The sequence below is a fragment of the Micrasema longulum genome, unplaced genomic scaffold (genome assembly GCF_059751315.1).
Source record: "Micrasema longulum isolate JH-2025_06_02 unplaced genomic scaffold, ASM5975131v1 h1tg001012l, whole genome shotgun sequence".
Taxonomy (NCBI): Eukaryota; Metazoa; Arthropoda; class Insecta; order Trichoptera; family Brachycentridae; genus Micrasema; species Micrasema longulum.
The window spans coordinates 497,029-523,921 of record NW_028278200.1 but is presented as its reverse complement, the minus strand read 5'-3'; the positions used below and the strand labels follow the sequence as shown (position 1 = coordinate 523,921).

The following is a 26,893-nucleotide window of genomic DNA, read 5'->3' as shown; positions in this document are numbered from 1 at the left end:
CTGTAGGGATATAAAATAAAAATAATCATTTAGTTATTAAGTAAATTAATATCGTTTAATATTATACTAAGGCTTATTAATAAAAAGCCGGGTAGGAATTTCAAATTTCCTGGCTATACTAACAAAATGTCAACTACGTATGTTTTATTTTAGGATCAACGGTAAAGTAATAGAATTCTCAAAAAAAAAACATTCGTGAATTCGCTACTATTAGACACGAAATGTGATCCCACCTTTCCCTTTTTAATTCCAGCAGTATTTTGACACTTACAAACGACACAACATGGCATAATTGAATTTAAATCGGCAGCGGCGCCTGCAGAATAACTAATGGCCAAAACGTAAAACTACTCAGTTATGAGTAATTTAGTCGGCTTCAGTTTAATGCGCGTACGCGATTTCTGGACTATTTAAATTCAATGGCCATTATGGAAAAAAAAATGTTTACATAATATATTTTTATTCAGAAAATTTAATTTTATTTTGTAGATAAAATTGAAGATAATTTTAAACTTCCTATTAGAAAACGTACCCAGATCATATCAATAAATATATCTGTGGACTGGATCTATAAAGGCTAATATTTTAACAATGTTTGATTATGTCCAAATGCTTGCAGACTGGCTGGATTTCTTCCCTCGGGAGTTGTTCATATTTAAATTTATTTCAACACAGAGGGATTTTTTTTTGTGTTTTGCCCATGTTTAAACATCCACATTTCCTCAACTCTTCCATCTGTTGACTTTTGTGAAGTAAAAGAGCTTAAACCTTTATCACAGAATGGTGAATGTTACACAGTGTGTAAAGTGGCCACTTAAACCAGCCAATGACAGGTCATAAGCCCTGTAAATGCCTAGACTTCCATATTCCCTCCACTCATTACATTTCGAAAAATGAATATTAAATAGAAATAAAACAAAAATTAAATATTACAATCTAATAAAACTTTTAGGTAATATTTTTTAATATTTTAAAAACAAAAATAATCAATTTTAGAATCAGTATTATAAGAAAACCAATTATTTTTAGCAATGGGCATTGAATATGTTTTTGTAATGTTAATATTTTTTTATTTCTTAATACTGCCTCTATTTATTTCACTGAAATTGTTTGCATTCACAAAATCATATTTTTAGATACTAGCCGAGGTTTATAAAAAGAAAATATTGGGATTCAGAACAAGTGTTTGAAAAGGGCCAAAAGAGGAGTGACAGGTAAACATTGACCTTAATTGCTAAAAGCAAATACTTTGGGTCAATACACGTGATCTGTGTATCTAAAGTCCTTGCCCGAGGAAAGGGCATGGGGTGAACTGGAGCAAACGTGACGACACGTTATTCTATAATGAAAAAATGCACCGATATAAAATATCACCAGGGTAAAGACCATTCAATTTTTAAAAAAAAGAGAAGTTCGTGTTTTCTTTATATTACTATTAATCGTCTTTATCATCTTGTTGATATTTATTTAATAACTTTTGTTGTATTTTCAAATATGAGTTGAATTTTCCACAAAAATAATATCGTCTTTTGGGTGGTGAAAAGAACTGAGCCACTAAGTTGACTGATGTTCGTAACTTTCAGTCTTATTACTAACATTTATTCAGCTAGGTTAATGAAACCATTATCATATTTTAATTACTAGATATACTGCAAATTTCAAAAGACAACCCTATTTATTGTTTATTCAGATAACTGGTAAAATTCTATAATGAAATTTGGTAAGGTATCCAAAATAAAAATAAAACACTTTAATTGGATTTAATTCTACTTTTACATTTTAAAAATATATGTGACGCGTTTCGTCTTGTAAAAACATTCTCAAACTGATTTATTAAACATTATCGTCACATGTATTTTTTTTTTTAAAAGTAGAATTAAATCCAATAAAAGTGTTTTATTTTGGACACCTTAAGAGAAAAAGTTATAAAAATTAACAAATGATAATAGAGATGCCGAACATTAGAAAGAAATATGGGAGTCTAGTAATTTACATGGCTTATGACCTGTCATTGGCTGGTCTAAGTGGACACTTTACACACTGCAACATTTACCATTGTGCCTATCTTTGAATATCCATGTTTCTTCAATTCTTCCACCTGTTGATTTTAATGAATTGTTCAAACATAAGCAAAATGGTAAATGTTACACGGTGTGCAAAGTGGCCACTTACACCATCGAATGACTAATCATTAGCCCTGTAAATACCTAGCCGTCCATATTTCCATCTCTAAACTGTGCTTCAACTCTGTTGTGATTTGTTAATCTTAATAGCTCCCTAGAAGGTGAAATACAATATTTTTTTCACAAAAATTCGGACAAAATCAAAATATTTTTCCAAAAAATTGTTACAAAAGAGATGCTTGGTATTTTTCAATGGGTTTTTTCATCAGTTTTCTATCTTATGGTCAGGTGGACGCAGAATACAGTTCTGTGTGCAAAATAAAACCAGAATCCTAAATAAACGTTTACAACTCAATGGTTACTGACAGGTAAAATCCTAAAAAAGGAAGTCGAGTGAGGATAAGTCGGATCCGTCGTGTAGTAGTTGGCGCATTCGCCTACCATTCTAGAGATCCCGAATTCGATTCGTTGCAGGGTTTCCGTGAAATACTCGTTTAATTGTTGTTAAACACTACAATATTTAACTGTCCCTGGACTGCTACCTGAAGCGTAAGACGAATGAATTACTTCACCTTCCGTGTAACAAATATTATCTAGATTTGCTGCGATTGGAGTACCAATTCAGTATTCTATGCACCACCGGGTGCCGGTAGGGAAATGATTATGATAATTTTGACTCTTAACGAGCATGACGAAAATAAAAGTAGCCAAATATAGATTTCAATTTTATTTCTTGACTTTTCTGTCATATGCTATGATTTCATCCTTACGCAAAAAAATAAGGGAGAAAAAATTATAATGATAAAAAAATCTCTTTAGAAGATAGACTGTGTTAGAAATTCCGTAGTTTGCGATAAAACTTAAGTAACTTCTTTCATATTGTGGTCAGATATCGGTTTGTTTTTTTGCTTTTCATAAACTCTCGTGGATTTTTTCACAAATTTATTAACTAATTTAATTTGTTGTAGACATTATCTATGCAATGTTTGTAAAAATATAATGTTAATTTAATTATGTAAAGCAGACACGTTTAAGCGTAGGTAATTGGTGACAAATGTACATTGAAATTTTGTCACATCAATGATATAAAAATTATACTTAAATTAATTCTTTCGAAATTTTATAGGTAAAATTTGTGCCTGGTAAAATATTCTTACAAAAATTATATGGACATTATTTTTAAATCGTGCTTTTTCTATTGTGTTAATACTTTTTATTTCCATTTGTCTAATTAGCTAAACAAATGTATATTCGACTTTTATTCATCAATAATTTTATGAATGATTGTTTTTATACCAGAATGTATTTATCGTTTTATCCTCAGAGTAAGATTTCTCTAGAGAAGCCGTTAAGCTCTGAGACAACAAACGTGTAATAGACGGCTTCGGTTTGCGCTCGCAAATTTCAATCCATGTACCTACGGTCCGTTAGATTGCTGTAATATGAAGCTAACTTCGTAGTCAATAATCGTAAAATAGTTTTTCTCCATATAGGCGGTTATTAATTTAAGGATATATTTTATTTTTAATGATCAAACAAAAGGCCGATCCCATTTCAAGCATTTTTTACAGCGGTGAAGTAAAATGTTTTGATTGCCTTTAATAAACGCTTTTATTATGTTCAAACTCCACTCATTTATGGTGGCAGATATAACAGCAAAATTTAAATAAGTCATATGTGAATTTTTATTTGAATGCGTAAAGTATGAAGTCATTAAAACGACAGAGGCAAAATTACTTTTAATACACTTTTGGGCTCAAAATATTTTTACTTGTTTGTTATCATCAGAATGAAATGGTTTTAAATTTTACATTCATGGGATGAAACGGCTTAGAATTTTGCAAAAATTAAAACAAAACAGACATCGGGGATATAAAAAAGACGAGGAGTCAGGAATTCCGCAGCGAATCTACTTGCATAAAACATGTTTAATTTTGCACCTTGAGTTGAGCTAAAACTTGACTATGTTTATGAGCAATCTATGCATCATATTTTAATGATAATATCATAGTATATAGAAATACGTAGCATTGCTTCAAAAAAACAATCAAACTAGCAGTATTCCAGTTATGTAAATTATACGTCTAGGGTCCTTGCGTTTTTGTATATTATTTTTAATCCAGCAAAAAATTGTTGATAATAACTGGATTATTACGTCGTGCGACGTCGGACGATTTTTCTACAATGGTTTAAAAAACGCAAACTTAATTTTACCGGGAAACAAAACATTCACTCCATATGGTATAAAACGTACGTGAAAGTGCTTTCTTTACATATTCGAAAACATTTTAAAGACTGTGGGTCTTTCTATCGGTTTAACTTAAAGAAAAAAGTTTTTTTTTTTAATAAACGAATAATTAAATATTTTCAAATTTACGTATTACGATTTTAATCTAATTTTATTTTTATTTAATTTATTTTTTTATTTTAGTTAATTTGGTAAATCAACAGTGCTACATACATATTTATAGTAAATAAACAGATATAGTGTATAAACTAAGAACTAATAACAGATTTCCACAAAGTATACAAAGTTAGTAAAGAAAATATATTACATATTAAACAAATACATATAAGTTTAAACATATAAAAAAGTTATTTTTATGTACTCGTAAATATTTTTCAATAATCATTTTTTTGTTTGTTTTTTATAATCAAAGAAAACACAGTTCTTTCAAAGAACGGTAAGTTATTGTAAATTGGACAGGATAAAGACAAGGACGCTTAAAGAGAGGATAAGGAGGGGAAGTGAGATGTACATATTTATTATTATAATGTCTACTAAGTTACATAATGCATTTTTAGTGTAAATTTTAAATCTGAGTGATGTTTGTGTAATCTATATCTTTAAATTTTTTATTATAAACTGAAAAAATCTTACGAAAAAAGCATTTTTAACATACGATGTTTTACTTATTGGTACATGAAACAGGTCGTACCGTCAACAAATCCTGGCTGGCACATGTATTGTTATTAAACCAAGCAGCTCTGTACAGTCAACCATTCCTGTCATAATTTTGTGAAGCAGTAGTTGGTCCGCACACACTCTGCGGAGCTGAAGAGAAGTGATTCCATGGTAGGTAGAGGCAGTGAGAGTTGATACATAAGATAGTTTTGAATATTTTTTTATTATTGTTATATATATGGCATACTGAGGATTCCATATCTGAGTTGCGTATTCCAAATGGCTTCTGACAAATGTATAATATAATGAAATTAGGGCCTTTGGATTATCAAAGTGTTCAAACTTATTCGAATTATGAAACCTAACATGCTCAATGCTTTGGGCGTAATTTTATTGATATGCAATAACTAAAACAATCCCAAGATTTTACTACCTTTACTGCCCCTTTTACTGTGAGTTTGGCAAATTAGGCACAGGACCTTTATCGGATACTGTCATTCATCCTTATGACCATATTGCAAACACAAATGGTAGCAAAAACTGTATTTACTTGTATCACAATAGCCTATGTCTATTAAGTTTGACATGGCACGTATTACGTCACTGCGCCATGCTCGTACGCAATGTTTGTCAGAAGCACATTTGGCGGGCATGACGTGTGACATCAAAATGACGTGTCGCCAACTACGAGCCGTTTTGTATGTGCTCGTTTTTAAAGCCGAAAATTTTAAATAAAAAAATGTTTTTTGCGCATTGATATTTACATTATTAGAATCGCAAAAATCCGCAGTAAATATTTACTACATTTTTAACATTATTCCTGATTTGTAAACAAGTATATTTTAAGTAGGTATGACCAAACCTTTCCAGACACTACAATCTTACGCACGTCAATAAATGTTTTAGCTTTTTACTTCAGAACCAATGGAAAATTGATGTTTTAAAATGGACAGAATTGTAAATGGTATATATACTTAGTAAATATTTAGACTTCCATAATTATTTTGCGAAAACATAATGCGTATTTGTTGTAATTTCTGTAATAAAACTGATTGACAAACTTAGATTCTGGGTTCGATTCCTGGTAATATGTGTAGTAATCAAAATAAAATTGCGAGATAAAAAAATACTCACCCAAAATACCAAGTCTGAAGTTGATGGTAACCACTATCAAATGTCCTTGAGAAGCGAGGACTGTTCCATCGTAAGGGTTTCCAGAATTCCATTCATAGGATTCTCCGTGGACGTACACCAGACAGGGAAGAGACACATTATCACCTGGAAAAAAAGGGTACGTTGTATAAAAACGATATAATCAAAATAAAAAAATGGAGTGAATTAAAACATAAATTAGATAAATCAAAGTGTCTACATGCCAAGGTTTGTGAAACAAATGCTACTATTTCACACCGAATCAATATTTCTTCATTTTTCTATTTATAATAGAGAAAAGAAATAATGATAGAATCAGAAAATATTATTTAGGAATAATATTTTAAGAGTGTCCAAAATTTTGAAGTCAAATACTGTATTTCAGCCCTTAAAAAGTTATTAAGATTACCGTATTACTAAATGCTCTCTATCTCTTATAAAAATGTCAATCTTAATAACTCCTTAGAGAGTGAGATCCAGTTCTTGTCTACATGCATTAGAACAAACTAAAAATATTGTTAATAAAACCAACTGCTTCAAGTAAAGATTTTTTTTTTTAAATATTTTCAAGCGTTGCCCAATACGAGTATGTAGATGAAATAATTGTCTTGTAGGTAAAAGAATCTCATCTGCAAAAATAAATTCGGCTTATTAACTTCACGAAAATCTACAGATGAAAGAACTTACAAAACATTGATCTTCGAAAATGACCTGTCAATGCCTAGACATCCGTATTTCTTCTCTAAAATGTATTCTATCTGTTTTGTATTATGAATATTTATGTTATTTACTTTTGGAAAATATAATATTAGTACGATAAATATGTTTTTAAGGTTTTCAAAACTGGTTTATAAAATCGACATTCACTCCGTCACACTTCACTATAAATTATTATGAAAATAAAACTTTTTTATTAGTGTTAGACAATTTTTATTATTTTACAAGAACACTACTACAGTTTCGGGAAAACACTCCCCCCATCGACGGGTGATAGAAAACTGTTCTTGTAAAATAAAAAAAATTGTGTAACACTAATAACAAAGTTTTATTTTCATAATAATTTTCAAAACTTACTCGTTTACTTTTTCAAAGAAAAAATATTTTATTTTTAAAAATTCAACGAATATAAGAATCAATTTATTTATGAAAAACAGTGAATTATGTAAAAGATGTCGAAATTAGAGCAGAATGCAAGGCTGAGTTAAGCATTATTGACAAAATTAAGAAAGGTCTTTTGCGATGGTTCGGTCATGTGGAGCGAATGAATGATGAAAGAACGGCTAAAAAGATTTATGATGCGAATGTGTCTGGTTGTAGAAGTCGAGGAAGGCCGAGAAAGACATGGCATGATCAAGTACAACAAATTCTTGAAAGTGGTCATGTGAAAAGTCGGAATAATCGACGTGCGCACATGAGAAGATGTATGAATGTGAAGGAAGCAAAGGAAGTGTGCCAGGACAGAGTGGTGTGGCGTTCTATCCTCTCTGCCTACCCCTCCGGGGAAATGGCGTGATGGTTAGTTAGTTAGTTAGAAATAAAGCCACATTACACCTTTATTTTAAAAGGGTAGTTAATATGAAATATGTAACTACAGACTGATTTGTATTTAGTCTACACTCTCTAAATTGTTTGAAAAGCTTGTACTCGATAAATAAGTTACTCATTTAAAACAAATTATTGCTCCTAAACGACATGGGCTTATTACCGGTAGTTCAACAGACACCAATCTGTTTATGTACAAGTTTTTTTTTTTTTTTTTTTCCTCTCTGCCTACCCCTCCGGGGAAATGGCGTGATGGTTAGTTAGTTAGTTAGTTATAATAATTTATCTTTTCAATATAAGTTTTAAAACTAAATATTATATTTTTATTTTTTTTAAAAGGAATAACTCGCTAAGCTTCTATTTCGAGTCTTGAGCAAGTGGGAAAGAGGGGATATGGAAGGGGGTAATAAAAATTACACCACAACACCCAGACCAATTGAGAAAAAATCTTTCTTGGATTTTTTTCTTGCAACTGCCGGGAATGGAACCCGCAACGCCAGTTTCTCAGTTGGCCGTCTAACCAACTGCACCACGGCACCTGTCTAAGTATAAGTAAATTTAAAAAAATAAGTAGAAAGAGACACTCTACATAATAAGATGTGAAACAGAATGGGACAAAGTTATTGAAAATATGTGATGGCGGTGATTTTTATTAAATTTATATATTATTTTACTTTTTTAAAAAGATTTTCTATTGTTATTAAAATATTTAAAAAAAACATTATTTTAAGGTTCTATTTTTCTTAAATAAAAAACGTCCAAATGAAAAATCTCTCACCAATCTCAAAAATCTCACTTTTTAGAAGTAAAATTGAACTTTTGCGTTTATCGTATTTTGTTTTGAAAAAGTCCTGTTATCTTATGTACATGTGATTATTTTTTACCAAGCAAACTTTTTGAAATATCGACAATAAGTATTTGTATACAAATGGTTTGTTTATTATATTGTTGATTTTAAAAATACTTCTGTGAAAAGTGAAGAAGTTCAATACTGAAACTTAAAGCTTTAAGCACCTGCTTAAGCATCGTAAACATTTCGAAATGTGACAGTAGAGGTCATGAAAGGAAGTTTTTTTAAACAGGTTCGTCCTTTCGGGCGTTGTCATTTTTGGTACAATGGAGCCATTTTTTTCTCGATCTCCAAAGCCGTCATTGTGACACTTGTAAAGTAAATTGTCCACTGCGAGGAAGAGAGATCTTAAAGTCAATGTCATAATGAAAGTGTATTCTTTATCAAATTTCAACTCATTTTCTGGCAAAAATTTAAAAGAAAATAGAAATGAAATTCGTAGTGTACTCCTATTTCAAATCATTTTGTTGACTCTTTTTTATTTATTCAAAAACTACTTGAGGAATTTGAGACAATAAATATCATAGTACGAATATATATAAATGACAACAGAAAAACAAAAACACGAGAAAATAAAATTGTTTGTTAAATTCGATATGATTGATTCTTTTCTAAGATTATCAGCGGTTAGATTTACAATATTTCTAAATCATCACTGTTTTGATTTGTTCTCGATGCACGGATTTAATTTGAGAATTTTATGAAAAATTATTATCATAGTACACTAAAATGACGACTGTAAAATAAAACAAAAGTGTAGTTGGTTTATGCCAAAAATCGAAATGTATGAAACTTAATAGTTAGGAGCAATCGTTTTTATTTTTTGATAAATTAAAAATAAACGTGGAGTAATTTTGTTTTTTACAGAAAACTGCATTCCATCATCTGCAACCACATCATCAGATTTGCGTGAAGACAGGAGAAACTTTGCAGAATTATCGTAACCTAGACCACTGCAATTCGTATAAAATTATATGATATATATTTTTATATACTCATTGAATTTTTTTTCTTATAATAACATAGATTTAGAGTAAATTTAAATAATAAAAGAACGAAATGACAAGAAAAAAATATCCCACATAGGCATGCGCGGGTATACTGCTTTAATCATTCTCACGTGACAGTACAAATTTTGAACAAAATATGACATATTTATACACAACATACATGTGTTTATACATACATACTTGCATAAATATACACACCCTCATATATAAAAATTGACAATTAAAATATTTGAGTACAAAAAACAAAAACAAAAAAATATAAAACCTTATAGTACTATTAACACGCACCGGAAGTTATTATACGGTGGGCCTGTTATGTATATCGGTATAATGTTTGCTATTTTTTTTTTTTTTTTTCGAAAACCTCTAATTTATTACAATATTAAAAAATATATTGCAAAACATTGGATTTTGTATTATTATTATTATCTGTTTTAATAGTTTTTATAGTAAGGATGCTTAAATTGTCCGGACCAATGGCAGTATTGTGTCAAGTATTATGTCAAGTATTATGTCAAAATTTTCGACATAACTAGAAATTTTAGTTTTTAGTTACATTTACATTTAAGCCTAAGTTATTAAAGAAAATTAAATAAATATGACGATTCTATGCATTATTTTGTTGGATTTTTAATTTCATAGTTTCCAAACTTAAAAGGAGGGTATGTTTTGAAAATCACAAAAATTTTACTTAATTAATCGTTAATCTTCCCTGCCGACAAAAAAAAAACATGTTTTTTGCGTTTTCTCCTGTCATTTTCCCTGCTGAGACCAACAATCTTATCTTATTTTAGACCACACGATGTAAAAAATTTAATTCCTAATGAGGGCACACATACTTGTAAACATATTCTTAGGTGTTCTTTAATAATAATATTGTGCATACATTCGAGGTGATACCGAAAAGAAACCGAACTAATATCTTCCTGTGCGGAGATTTGGTAGTGCCGGGTGCAGAACTCCCTTTTCTCAACCAGTGTGCCAAATATCATCACTAAAAAAGGATCCGTTTGGCTGGTGTAATTTTTTTTGTGATAGTTTTTTCCTGTGTTTGTCATTTTTCAAAGGGTGATCGAACACTTGGTCACGAAGATTTGTTTCTTGATTAGAAAAACTCGCGCAAAAACTCTTCAAAGTTTAACACCGGCCTAAAAATATGACGTTTTGGGGAACAAGGAAGTGTTTGAGTAGTTTTCCAGTTTTAAAAGAGTTGAAATATCCATTGATGATCGTATCCGCTCTATACATCCTTTGACGGCCCGAACCGATAAAAACGTTGTTAAAACTCGACAAATCATCCTTAAAAACCTACGACAGCCAGAAGTTGTCTAAAATTGACTTAAGAGTTCAATGCAGCAACCGATCCGGCAAAAAAATCCGGCAACCGTATAAAAGATTGGACAAATACACTAACGCAAATGGAGAGTACTTCAAGGGTTATTAAAGGTTTTTTACAAAATAATTTATTCAATGAATATAAACAATTTGTTTGGTTTCTTTTGTGTACAACTTACGTATATTTAATTTATATAGGTATATATTTTAACACATGCCTCTTACCTTAAGTTTTTATATGATATGAATAACCCCTTTATTAAATTTATTACTCTACAATTATATTCAAATTTAACACTTAACCTAATTTATTATTTTACATTTCTATTTCGATTTAATCTCCTTATAAGTTTTATTATTATATAAAATGGTAAAACTTTCAAAATAGAAAAAAAGTTTTTTGAAGTGCATGATATTAACGATAAAAAAAAATCTATCTGAGAACAAAGAAGCTATCTCTAGTAAGGCAGCTTAGATGACTCCCACAAAAAAAATGTATGTATACTTTAACAAAGTATAAAAACCATTTTGTATATAACTAAAGGTAAATTGCTGAAATAAATAGGTAAAAACAAACAAATTTTAAAAAGTTATGTAATTTTAAATTTTAATTCGATTAAAAATATCATCTCACCCACATGAAAATGAAGGTAATTTGACTTATTTATAAATTGAAACAGAATATGCACCAAGAGGTGCTATAATAAGGTTGAATTTTTAATTCTACAATAGACCAAGTGCACAAATGAGAGAAATATATGAAAAACTCAACCCTTAGTCAGCCACACATAAATATGAGGCAAAGGGTTGTGATGTTTAATTCAAAACCTCATTAACTATGGTGTTTTGTTAACAGGGATTCCATTTTCCTTTTCAGGAATACAAACTCATTGCGGATAGCACTCGAGGTTCGTATTTCAAACGAATTCCATCAACTTTTTTATTATTATTTTATGTCCTTAAAATAACATTTAATTAATATACTAATGCGTGCTAATTACAGATATAATGTACTAATAGAAACGATAAATTATTTATTTATTTGTGTACGCTCACATAGCATTAGCCAAAATTATTTAGCGTTTACCTGAAACTGGGATATGGATTATAAAATACATGAAAACGTTTTTTGTTGAATAAGATAGTTGTCAACAAATAAAAAAATAAAATAAACACTTTTTTATAAAAGTTTTTATTTATTTTTTAGGGCTATTATTGTAAGCTTTAAAAAGGGGGCTTCTTTGTAAAACGACTGGACAGACGTTCATAAAAACTGTCCCGCCGTTTCCCTGACAGAGAAGATACACCACTTTACCCTGTCTTTGCATACATACCTCACTTCCTCTTCATGCAAACATGTCCATCTTCAATTATTTATTGGATTTTATAATGCCATATCTTATTCGGTTTTCCTCGTTTTCTACACCCATCAACATTTGCATTGTAAATCTTGTTCTTTGTAAAATAAAATAAATATTATTAAAGCTTTTGTTATATTAGTTGCTTCTTGCGGCAAACCGACGACATTTTATTTCTTCATGTGAACATGCAAGATTTAAGTACTGCAATTGAATACTAATTTATGTTCCTGCTAGGCTAACTTTCGTCCCTTTTCTTGTACTTCTTTTCCCCCAAACATCCGTATTTCTAGACCAAAATTTTATCCTTGACAGTTTAATTTTGTCCATAGGAGTACTTAAAGGGGCAACATCAGAAGCGCTTTAGTGTAATTATAAGGAAGTTTCTTCTACGAAATACGCCGCGGAACATTAAGCGCTGAGTACAACGACCCGAAAGAGAACGGTGACTTCCGGTAACAAAACCTTAAAGTTTTTTGCTGTTTATTTTGTAAGCTTAATTAGTTCAAAAAGAAATCTTGCTGGATCAAGGTTCTTAACATCAATCATCTGCATGGAGATAATATGAACTATCGGAGTGATAAACCGGGCAAAATAGTAATGGTGATAAAATTCCACCTTGAAATTTTTCCCGGTTCCTCTTCTTCTCTCCTTCCAAACTCATAACCTGATTACAGATTTCTCATACTTTAAAATGTAAAACATAATTTACTTTTCTTTAAATTTATATGTGCAAGCCTTATCTCTCTAAAAAAACAGCGGTTTTTACGTTTTTTCATGTATGTATCTTTTGATATAAACATATTTTGTTTTCAAGTACGAATTTTTGACCAACTCCTGTTTTGACCAGTTTGTTTTTTGGCTGGCTAGAAGATATTGTATTTAGCAATAAGTCCGCCAAAGTACTCATTTTTTGTACTTTGAAATGTCAGTAAATAAATAAATCTAACAGCCATGTATGCATTATGTTCATATATCGACAAAGAACAAAAATTAAACAGTTTTGTTTTAGTAGAAAAAAATTGTGCCTTCCTTACTTATCATGACCATGATTATTTCCGCACATAATGGTGCATAAGGCATTTTATTTTAACTAAATGCAGCATATTTAGATCATCTGTTACGTGAGAGTGATCAGTTTGACATGTGCCAATCCAATAACAATGAAATATTGCAGTTTAAAAAAAATATATTATTTTATTTTATTTTTAAATTAAAGAAATATTTGCGTTCTTATGATTTACCAAAAACACTTAATCCTGAGGGCCATTTTCAACGAGTTGTAAATAACTGACTATTAGAAAATGGGAACCAAGTTAAGGTAGAGTAGGATTCGAACCACGGACTTTTGAGCCGTGAGTTCGAGACACTGGCCACGGGACCACAACCCGATTCAACCCTGTCAAGAATTAAATCCAGGACCTAAAAAGTGATAGGTAGATGAACTACTGAACAAAGATGCAGATTTCTCTCCACTCGATTTCCATTTTACGGACTTTTACCTGAGATCAGCCACAGAGTTTTAAACAGTCGTCCCAGATTCTGGTTCTATTTCACACACAGAACTAATTCTTTATTCGCCAGGACACAGAAAATATTTGAGATAAAACAAAATGGTTTCGTAGTGACATCGCTTTGGTACCATTTTTCCATCAGAAACCCTCATAGAAAACTAGCATTTAGATAATGTGTTGCTATTCATAATAAATTTTGTCATATATACAGAGACGAGTATCCAGAGACACTTGTGTAAAAAGTACAAAAACATCCATTTTATCATACACATAAAATTTGTTTAGTAATGCAACAACATGAAGTTTACGAAAACCTTTTTAAATAACAGCTTTATTTTGTTTGGGGATAATTTAAATAGGTACACTTGACGAGCATCTTCTGGACATGGACTTTTTAGCTTATGGTATTTTTCTAGTGGAATATTGTTCCCGACATTTTTTAATTTCTCAAACAATTCATTTAAATTACTGCATTTTCGTTTATCAAATTTAACATAATTTCATAAATTTTATTAGGGGTTGACATATGACAAACGATCAGAGTGACTTTCGCTATAATCCATTTTTTGCATGTCGTATGTTTCGAATGCTTTGGCTTGCTGAAATTTCCAAATCACTTGTAAACTTTCTCAAGCATATGATAACAGAACACTTTTTTGAACTTTTATGTTTACGTGCTGGTCTTTAATATAGTTTATTCAATAGATTGATCTTACTTCACGCCTCGATATACTACCTCACATCGTTACACTACTACCCGCTCCTTCAACCATCTTGATTGTACATATATTGAGAATTCAATTTCTTGATTTTCTGAAATCTTCAAACATATCTTCTCCCATCAGATCCAATACGATTAAACTTTGACTCGTCACTGAAAAGAACATGCTTCCACTGCTTAGTACTCCATTGGAATAAGTACTTTTAAGCAAATTGAACTCTCTTCTGTATTCAATTTATTTTATTTACCAACAGCTTTATCCAGGAAATTCTTTTGGGATCACAATGTTTTTTTTAACCTATTGTGAGCAAAACAATATTTTTTTTACAAGTTGAATAGTTCAAAATACATGATTTCAAATTTTAATGTAAAAATCAGAACACTTATTTACACGACGCCGACGGTAGCGGAAATATGACCAACGTAATTTGTTCGCCAAATGCCTGCTTTATTCCAGGTATTTAACCATACAATGGTGGGTTATGACTTATGACATATTCTAACCATATGTAATCTTAACCAATCTTTTTTTTAAATTTTTAAATGTTCCACTAAATCTTTTCAAAATTAATTTGTAAATAGAACCTGCCGTGTGTGTAATCAGAAATTAAATTGTATTGATATTAATAACATACCTTTAACTTCCTTTAAAAGTGTAATTTACAAAAATAATTCAAGTTATGATGTTGCGCCTTGAATCCGCAGCCTATATTATGCAGGTTATGTGCAGTTCTGTATGTAGGCACATAATAAATGAACACTCTATGGTCAACTTTAGTTGTATTATATATTATAATGTGCAACTGTGTGACCAATATTCAAAAGTAGATATATTTTGAATAATATGTATTACATTTACATTACATTTCTAGTAATATTATAAGGTTTGAATGATTAGTTATTTTATGGTTTGTATAATTTTTATGTGACAACAGTCACAATAACAATATTACGTAGAAGCCTCTAATTGGACTTTATGATATGCATTTATGGTATAATTGATTCTTATAAATGTAAAAATGTCTGTTGGCTTTCCAATGAAATAAAATAAAAAAATAAAAATAAAATAAAATATATAATGTTTTAAAAAAGAGGTAAACTATCTGTTTCTTGCTTTTGAATTAAATTTATTAGAAAAATGTAACTGTATTTTTTTTACCCCTATTTGTTTGCTCTTTACTGTACACGCCTTGACGTCATAATTTTTGTCCTAAATAAAGGTAGCGATTAAAATAACAGATTAATATTGAAAATTATCAACGTTCGTATTGTCATTTCTATAATTTTATTGATACCATTACAAAACCGTTAAGGCATTTTGCTTTGACAAAGTCGTTAAAAGCATATATTTTCTTCCTGCCATTAAATTTCCATTGTGACTATAACTCTACACACACGATATGTCCCTTTGTGGGATTTCGAAAGCGTTGAACAAGAACGAACTCCTTTGTATAATAAATATTCTAACTTTGTTATAATTTAATTACCGTTTTCATCGCCACCGGAAATTAAGTGGCCATTCATCTTTGCATGTTTTAATTAAATTACAATTTATTTTACACCTTTTTAAACTTAATGTGCTTGTCAACAAACGTAGAGAAAAAGTGTTTTTTTATTTAGTCTGCAAAAAACGTAATATTCGACTTTATTTTATGTGACTCATTTTCTATATTCATACGGGCACAATACATTACCCAAAAATATCTAAAAAAATAAGGCGCCGAACCGGAGTCGTGGATATCATCGTGCAGCGAAATTGAAATGGCAGTGGGCAGGACACCCGGCGAGACAAAATGATGGCAGGTGGACACCCAGAATAATAAAGTGGAGACCGTGGGCAAACAAAAGAAGTGTTGGAAGGCCACTGAAAATATGGGTCGACGACATTGCCTCTATTGCCGGTAAAACATGGATGGTGAAAGCGGATGATAGGGAAGAATGGAGACGTTTGGAAGAGGCCTTTATCCAGCAGTGGAGAGTATAAGGCGGCAGAAGAAGATCTAACAAAGTCAGATATTACAGTAATCTCCAGGCGATACCTAGTATGCGAAATAATTTAGCCAGATAAATCATCAATAAGGGTTTCAGCTCTTTTACTTAACAAAAGTCAACAGATAGCAGAGTTAAGAAAATGTGGATGTTAAAACAGAATGGGGAACGTTACTTAGTGTTTAAAGTGGCCACTTAAACTACCCAATGACAGGTCGCAACCCCCAGCTAATGTCTTGACTTCCATATTCCCATCTCAAAAACAATTTTCTTCTTTGTTGCAAGAAATTTTAAATCTAAAGACTTTTAATTATATTAGTGGGACTGCAAATTTACCCGAAAACGAATACCCACTGTCATCTGACAGTGCAGACAATGAATCATACATTTTCCGTGTGTAAAAAATCGATTGTCAAAACACCCAAATTAGTAGTGACAAAGTGCTAATACTAGCGGATATAAAATCGCTGAGAAGAACAGAGTTAGTACACGATCTCAAAATCTCAAAGGCAATAAAATAAACATTGAACCATAACTTTATATAAATGGTAGCATCTTTAGTTAGTCAGTTCAGACATTCTTATATAGTTCCGATATGTAGTCCAGTTCAGTATTCAGTGATTCAACGTGAAACCTCTACGCAGTCAACCTTTCTGTTACCATATTTAGACGGCATGTAATAAACACGCGATTGTTTTCTTCTGTTATCTCCAACAAGGAGTTTCCACGCGTTCCTCGAGCATCAAATTTTAAATACGTCCGAGTTCTTTTTCCAAATTTTCTCTATTTTTCTGATTTCAAAAGATAAGTATTATACCGTCCTTTATATGATATATTACTCGAAAAACGGCATTTTTACACTAAAATCTTTCAAGCCATGAACTGACTCCAAAAGCGTAAGACTTATCATCTAACCTTCTCGAATGATCCAAATACGTTGTGATGGGTGTACCGTTGGCAATGGCTGATGCAACATTAGGTGCGGAAGGAGAATGATGATGATGATGAAGCTAATATTTATTTTTAGTGAAACGTTTTTTTCATGTTTATATAATTTTATTCAGGTAGTGTGTTTTATATTTATTGTTTTTTATTTATTTTTTGCTACTCGCAAGCATTTTAAATAGTACATAACCAAATTACTCAAATACATTTTTATTTCACAAAAGTATTTGATCCTTCTTTACAAGTATAAATTCGAGTTAAAGACAGATCAAACAAGATATGGTGACAGGTTGCAACCAGCTAGCAATTCCCAGAATAATTTTAGTTCTCAAATATCATAAGGTTTTATGAGTTTCGTGTTTTATGGGATCTACAACCCCATACAGGAAATAGAAGCCGTAAGGATATTAAACGTCAAAGTCCCTAAACGAGGTTGTAGAAACGTCATGTTTATTTTATGATGGTTTTATATATTACATTTCTGTATTAAATATCTGTAAAAAATATATATCTTTATATGTATAATTCTTCTGTATATGTGATGTCACTGAACTTCTTTTAAACAGCTTAACTGATTTAAGTGCGGTTTTCAGCAAAATTTAGATCTTTGCGCCGCGCGTATTAGTAGATATCAAAACTGTTAATCGAATCTGAAAAAAAAAGTTAGAAGCATAAATCGATTTTTTATCGACTTACCAGGATTACATTCAACGAGAATGCATATACAAGAAAATTGAAAGATATTGTTTTTTTTTGTATGTGAAAAAGGTTTGTTTTTTATTTTTTACAAACAACATTTTCCTTTTATGGATCCCAATGAGATTCTCTCCTTGCATTCCTTATAGTTTCTTCCCAAGTATTTCTTTTTACTGGATTTTTGGTAGTATTAAAATAATATTAATTGAAATTAAGTACATTTTTGACAATCGTATTCATTAACAAAGTGCACCCCTAATGGTGAAAAGAGCCGAGTTTGACATTTGCAAAAAGAATTCGATATTTGAAAACGAATTATTTGATGCTTTGGAATTCAACCATAAACGAGTACTTTTATTAGTAAATCGTATTAGATATTAGATTATAATATTACATTTCAAAGGTTGCATTTTTGTTATTCTTTTTTCTTTACTTTCTCGTTTGATTACTAGACTGTGGGTTGCAATTTTATTTTGTAGGCTAATTTTTGAAAAAAAGTCATCAATTAATTACTTTAAAAAATATTTAAAAGGCTTGATTATTTTAGTTTTCTAATATAAAGACTAAGTTTGTATTTTCAAAAATGATGTAAAAAAATGACCAGGCGCAGAAGCAAATAAAAAAAACATTTCGCCTTGCGCGAAAAATTCGCCTTTCAAACTCAAACTTTAAATCTTTATCCATAATACCTTTTACCTACCTAATATTATAATCTACCAAGGAAGAAGTACACATACATATACGCATGAAATCTCCTCGGTCCGTCTCCACTCCACCTCACACCCGTGCAGTCCAGTGCCCTTGTCCATCCGTATCTTGAAAATGAAATTTTAAACAGCACCAAGTCGTTATAAAAGAACTCCAAAAACTGAAGGTGTTTCCACAACAAAATAGCAAATTAACCTGAAACAGAGTTACAACCAGTTGTAACTTTAAGGCGTTTAAAACCATTCAATGAATTATATAAATTAATCAACTGAGACAATTTTATATTATTTATACCACTGAAAATATGACTCAAATGCGCATACTTATTTTATAAAAACCAAAGTTTAATAAGAACATAGTTATTTTATAATGTGACTAGTCGTATAAGTGTTCTGTTAATACCACTGATGTAAGCAAATGCAAATAACATTTGCAATAAATCGTAAAATGAACAAAAATGCAGTTTTACTCTAATGTCTGCTTAAATAAATATTAATTATCTAAACTCGTAAAGCCCATAAAGATTAATACTTATTTATCCACCTAGTTAATTTATTGTTGAAATTACATAGGTACATACAAGGAAAATAAAAATGTTGTAAATAAAATCCCATGTTTTTTGGTTTAAGTATATGATTGATCGCTGTATACGCTTTTTAAGACACTATCAAACTAACGATTCGTTTTGGGTTTAAGGATTAATTATCCAACAGCGTTATCAAAATTCTTTATATCGTTAAAGAAATTAATGGTTTTTTTCCATCGAAAGCGAAAGATCGTTCATTTTACTTTCATTCAACAAATAATTGTAATAAAATGCTTAGTTTTCCAGTGTATGAAATCAATATAAAACCACGTCAACCAAAAAAAAAAAGAAAAACCAACCGATATTTAACGCCCACCGTGCCAGAAATTTAATAAAAAAGAAAAAATGGAAGAAACTATCAAACAAACTAATGTTTAACAGCCACCATGCCAAAAATTAAAAGAAAAAGTAAAAAGAGACCAATATTTAACGTCCACCGCGACAGAAATTGAATAGAAAATAAAAAACGAAAGGAAAGACAAACAAACCAGTATTAATGTAACGTCCACCATGCCAGAAAAAAAAAACATATCAATGTTGAACGTCCACGATGCCAAAAATCGAACGTTGGACCTCTAAAATGATTGTAAAATGCGCGAAAAACGAGGCGGACTTATGAAGGCATTAGAAGTTAACTTGGAAATCTCCACAAAAAACGGAAATGATTTATTGATGCCAAAATAAATTAAACATAAAAACCGTCTCTAAACCTTGCAAAAACAGATTTAAATTATACTACTTGACTCCGCATACTAAGTACTCTCCTGAGTTGGTTAAGCATAATTAGAAATCTCAAAACTATTTTTTTAAAGTTTTTCGCAGATGTCTCAGTAACTCCTTCAATGGGAATTACTTAGTTTGCTTCTAACCTCCTTATCTCAACTCAATTTTTTTATTCAGGATTTTTACCTGAGAATTTCCTTCGATTCGAAAATACTCGTCTGGGACAATGGTTCTATTCCACAAAAATATATTTTTTTTTATCTACCTGCACACAAATTCCACCGAAAGTCATTTTAAAATTCATTTAATACGAATTTTATGTCAATTGAATTTTAGTGCAAACTCCACATTTCATGTCTCGTGGTAATTAAAAAAAACTATTCATTTTAAAATGTTTTTATACGTGATTATTAAGAGCGTTACAACCATATTTGATGGTTATCGTTCAGGATGATAAAATCTAAGGGTGTGTATGGCAGATGCTATATCACAGCTGACTATGAGAGGACGGGGGAGGAGATAGGGAGATAGAGGATAGATAGGCGGGGGATGTTTATGGTGCGTAACATGCCATTCTGATCCTTAGGACTAAGGACTAGAGAAAATGCCCATGGGGCGTGTCAACGGTCTCAACCTTCTGAGGAAATGCTTTTTACGTTCTTCTCAATAGGATCCCTGGATAGTAACTTGCGACATTTTTATCAATCATCTGCAAAGTATCTTTGAAATGCTACTATTCAAATCGTTACTAATATATCTCAACGTAAAAACACCGCATCCGTTAGCTACACGTCAATAACCGACTTTATTTTAAAGTAATATTTTTAAATGTCTAATATAATTTTATTTTTTTTGAAAAAGGAAAAAATATTTTAGAGTTTTGTATTAAGTTCAAATATTTCAATTTTCAGACCAATGACTAAAATTGATAAATAACAAAATGAAACCACGGGTATCAGGTTGTGTCAAAGTACACTAAGTTTAAATATATCACCAACAGCATCTACGAGTACTTACTATTAACGATTTTCACTCATATTTATACAGAACACTTATCTGGTCTCCTAATAAAAATTCTAAAAATAATATTTTTTTTCGTAAAACATTCGTGTTTTTTTAATAAAATAAAAATATTTTGTTTCGTACTTCCCAGTTCATCCCATTTTTTGTTTAATGATTTAAGTAAATTATTATTTTTTGTAACTGTGTAAAAGAGTAACAATTTACAACAGGGATGAAGAATGCCCTAAAGTAGGAAATATGAAAGTATAGGCATTTACAGGGCTTATAATCTGTCGTTGGCTGGTTTAAGTGGCCACTTTACACACTGTGTAACATTCACCATTTTGCCTATATTTGAACATCCATATTTCTTAAATTCATCCGTTTGTTAATTTTAGTGAAATTAAAAAGCTGAAACCTTTATTGTTGCGAGGAGATTCATTTGACTGAATTATTTTACATACTAGGCAACGCCTGAAAACAATTTCCCAATTTTTAAACTTCTTCTTGGACCAGTTGGTTTTATTACAATATTAAAGGTTTCAGCTTTTTAACTTCACTAAAATCAACAAATGGATGAATTAAAAAAATATGGATGTTCAAACATAGGCAAAATGGTGAATGTTACACAGTGTGTAAAGTGGCCACTTTAACCAGCCAACGACAAGTCCTAAGCCCTGTAAATGCCTAGACTTTCATATTCCCCTACTTTAAGGTATTCTCCATCCTTGTTGTAATTTGTTAATCTTAATGACTCCCGAGGGGGTAAAATCCAGTCTTTTGTCTACAAACATTTGGACAAACTCAACTATTGTATGTAAGAGAGGTTAAATACATATAAGAAAAACACATAAATGTACTTACAGACAAACTGAAAATAACTTACAGCAACAATTCTCTAGAGATGCCCTTATACTCTATTGCATGGAATAAAAGAGTTCCAATTTTTTTATTTCGCTTTAGTTTGGTCTTTAGTTCAACAACAAACGTGTGATGGACGATTTCGGTTAGCGCTTGCAATTCTCTACCCGAGTACCTCTACGGCCCGTTGTATTCCTGTAATCTGTAGCTAACCTTGTGGTCAATAATCCTAGAATGGTTTTTCTCCGTATAGGCGAATCTATAAGGTTATTACTTTAAGGCAAATGACCAGTTCAATACGAGCGTATCGGGTTGTGGATTCCGTGGCAAGTGTTGCAAACTCGCAGATCAGAAGTCCGAGGTTCGAACATTTCCATTTTCTAATAGTGAGTTATTTACAACTCATTGAAAATGGCTACCAAAATTTTATTTGCATAAATTATAAAAACGCTACATTTCTCTTGAAAAAAACAATGAAATACTGCAAGAAGAAGTATAAATTTAAAAAAAGAAATTCAAGCGTCGCCTAGTATGTAGGTGAAATAATTTAGTAAGGTAGTTAGATGAATCTCATCCTTATCAATAAATGGTTTCAGCTCTTTAAATTTACAAAACTCATCATATGAAATAATGAAATAAATATGGATGTTATGACATGGGCAGAATGGTGAATGTTACTCAGTGTGTAACGTGGCCACATAAATCAGCCAATGACAAGTCATAAGCACTGTAAATATCCCTACATTGTCGTATATAATATATTAAAATGATTTATAATTAAGTAAGTATCACTGAACAAGTATTGAATTTTTTTTTATGAATTGACATGGACAAAGCCTAAAAAGCCTTAATTAGTTCATGAATTTTGGAAATGAGTGTAATTTTGAAAGAATAAATAAATATCGTGAATTACAAAACACTGATAGAGAGAAATCAAAAGCTGCTTCGGTAAAACTTCAAAAAACTTTTTACCGGACCTGTTTATTCCGAAAGCATTAATATATTTTAACGAGATATCTTGCGATTGCTGAAAAAAATATTAGTTTAGAAAGCTCAGCTCGGAGGACGAAAACTGGCGGTTTGTGGATAAGCGGATCTTTCCAACTTAAATAGTTCCCCCACGCATCGTGTGGACCAACTTTATCGAATCAACATCATTATACATACAAGAAAATGTATATATGATAATTTAACGGTTCTCCATTTTGAAAAACTTTCTAAGGTACAAAACTCCTGAAAGATTTAACAGGATACGTGACGCTCGAGATTAAAAATATATACTAGATATAATAAATTTTGAATTTTTATTTCTTATTTTAAAAAACATCAACCGTTAATTTTACTTTGCAGGTGATTTTTACAAAGTTTTGTTCCATCAGTAATATTACAAAAGAGTTGTAAACTTTTGGGATGAGCTTAAAATATTTGGCAAGCGTAGTGATTTTTATCGTGGCATCCACAAGTAAATATATATTTTTTGATTTGAAATGGTGTTTTTATCCTCGAATATTTCATAGTCTGCGGACTGGTATCTAAAGAGTAAAACTGATTTCTTACCTTCATGTAACAAAAATCATCAAGATACGCCGCGTTTGATGTACCGACGCAGTACTCTATGCACCATAGGGTGGGGAAACGGAATTATGATCATGAATAAATTTTAAAGGAAATATCAATAAAAAAAAATTAAACCCTTCATTTACTCGTTTAAAATTTCTATTTATGTAAATTAACAACTTTAATCTTTAAGTATTTGTTCATATATTCATATTTTGATATTTGAAAAAAATACAGGTTTATCCACGTATTAATTTTTTAAGAGTATTTTAAAAAACAAATCCTGAAAAATCACAATCAATTTCTTCTCACTGATGCAATGGGCACTACATTTCATTGCCCTAATTCTAGTCTATTAGACCATTTTTATAAAGAAAAATCCGTTAGTAAATAGTATTTTCAGCATTTTTTGAGTGCCAATCTCCACTTACTGATTTTACTTATTTGACTTTAAAAACAAATTAAATGTCATTTATAAAATTAAAAAAATGATTTTTTTAACATATAAGAACTAAGGCAGCGATTGGTACTCCAATCGCATCTCAGGGGCCAGTTCAGTTGAAATTATATTATTGTAGTGTAAAATTGAAATCAGGACCCAGGACGGTAGGCAAACGCGCCAATCATTTCGCTTTCAGTAAAGTAACATTTTTTATTATCTTTTCAAAAAATCAATGAAAATAAAGAAAAAAACAAAGTTAAAATAAATAAATTTAAAAAAAATATCGGGGCTGTCAGGATAAACTGCGAAGATTCTCTAATAAAAGATATTTAGATTTATGAACCGAAAAATTAATTGCTGCCTACAAAGAAAACGTCTAGTCCAATCCACTTTCGGCTAAATTAAATAGAAGGATTGAGGTTTTTTCCTGTCCGATTCCATCAATGATAAATTCAAGTTCGTCTGTCACTCAAACACTTGGGAGAATCGAGGCATTTCATGCTCGGCTTCCTAATTACAACTTTGTGAAAACATTTCAGAATGTCTGTCTCGTGTAACATGTGGATGGGGAAAGCTTTTAAAATAATAATATTTTACATTCGTACTCGCGAAATGTGTATATTTTGTCAAAGCGAGAAAACGAGTTTGAATCACAGTAAATTGTGGCATTCATTTTTAACAATGAGGAAGGTCAGCCCTACGGGAAATTAAATATAAAAAAATGTTTTCTTACGTGCGGTATTAATTACAGCTTTAAAAAGTACGGCAAAATTTCCTAAAAAGGCATGAAAAACACGTACTACTTTGAACGACGTCACTTGTTCATATGAATCAACTTATGGTAAGAGGGTTGTGAAAGATTTCCGGTTTACGGTACGTTAACGGATTAATTGGAAGAGTTGTAGCGTAAGAGACCTTGAAATGCCACACGCGTAACTTGATAAAATGATAGCGCTGATAATACGATACATTATTTTTTTTAAAAATAGATGCTTAGATTAAAGGTCTATAAATAAATGAAAAAACTACCGAACTCTTCATTTATAATTAAAAATCAAAAAAACCCATAATATAAGAGGCTGTATTTAGCATAACCATCTCCCACACAATAAGTAAGTACTGTAGTTCTTAACAATGTTTTAAGTATGTCCGAATATTTGCAGTTAGGTTGGATTTCCTCCCTAGCGAGTTTTTACGATCTAAATTTGTTGCAACAGAGAGGGAAAACATTTTGAAAAGGAAATATGGAAGTCTAGGTATTATAAAGGTTTCAGCTCTTTAAGTCAACAGATGGAAGAGTTGGAAATGTGACAGTTTAAACAAATATAATAATAAATGCAACACAATTTGTATAGTGGCCAATGAAAGGTCTTAAGCCTCGTAAATGCCTATGCTTCCATATTCCCTTCTCAAAATGTTTTTTCTCTCTGTTGCAACAAATTGAGAACTGTTGTGGTTTTTAATTGCGTTAAAAAGCAGTAAACCGTAGTTTTTCAAACAAATCAATTCTTCATACATTCGCTCAGACAGTTTCTACGAGTATATGACAGGTATAAAATAAAAAGTTTTATAGTATGAGTTAATATGTAGGTACTTAAACAACAATAAGAATAAAGTATCAAATGACATAATGCTTTATACATATAAAGAAACGATACTGCATATAAGTAGAAATGTACATAAACGTTTTGAAAATTAAAAAAAAAGTTTTAATATGTCTTATTTATGTGCAGATAAGCAAAACAAAAAGTCAGAGTGATTATTATAGCATTCGAAAAATGAAAATTATTTTGATTTTATCGCCGTACAAATTTTTACTCAAACAACTGACAATGGAAAAGAAACACATCAATTTCTTCTTACTCGTTCCCAAGTCGGTGTTGTCTGATGATTGGAAAATTTCTAAATTGTATAAGACATTGCGATTTTTTTCTAAAAAAAATTTTTTTTTTTCATTATGAGGTACCTATACTAAAAAACTCAATTTAATCTTCTAATTTAAATATCCATTATGGGGGCACGTTGTCAAGTTGTTTTTTTCTAATTTCACAAAATTGTTGGGGATGTGTTTTATAGTACGATTGTTATTTGCCCAACTTTTGACCTATTCGCATTTTATATTGGCAGTCCGTTTTCTCGGGTTGCAAAACTTTGTTTTTTATTCGTTTTTTATTTCTTGTCACACTACTTGACAATGGCGCTGTCCTCTTTAAAATGAACACGGCATAATCCGAAATGTTGGAAGCTTTGTGGTGAACAGTTACCCGAGTCAACTTTACCAATATCTAAAGAATTTGCACAATATTCTCCGTTGTGACGCAGATACTTTGTAAAACAATTTTTAGTTTGAGGCATTTCAAGACGTTTATAAAATATTCTTGACCCTAGCACATGTGAGGTTATAAATCGATACAATATTTATTTCTTATATTTTGAGTTTAAATGTCTGTAAACTAAAAACAGGATTTGATCCCCTAGGGCCTAGGGAGTCATTAAGACTAACAAATTACAACAGTGATGGGGATCATTTTAGAAAAGGAAATATGGAATACTTAAACTACTAATGACAGGTCTCGCCCTGTAAATGCCTAGACTTCCATATTTCTTTCTTAAAAATGTTTTACACCTCTGTTGTAATTTGATGTATATTTATTTCTTTAATTTTCAGTATTTTATAGAATTATTTGCCAAAAATATTTTTTTTCAGCTTAGACTTGAATAAATTATTTTTTTTTGGTCTTATTTCAATTGGTATTTCTTCGCCATATTCTTACTAAACAATTTTTTTTAGTTTGGATTTCATATGTTTGCAACATTATGTTAAATAAAAAATGACTTCATTAATGTTTGAGTATGTCCAAATGCTTGCAGATT

General features: G+C 30.7%; 1 protein-coding gene across 1 annotated transcript in view; it reads right to left on the bottom strand.

The window, feature by feature from the left end:
- Positions 1–26,893, bottom strand: part of LOC148277555 (uncharacterized) — a 320,355-nt gene that overhangs the window by 74,433 nt on the left and 219,029 nt on the right. Inside the window, exon 3 of the mRNA XM_088232727.1 lies at positions 6,163–6,306. Coding sequence (XP_088088853.1) covers positions 6,163–6,306 — 144 coding nt within the window. The remainder of the gene's footprint in view (positions 1–6,162; positions 6,307–26,893) is intronic.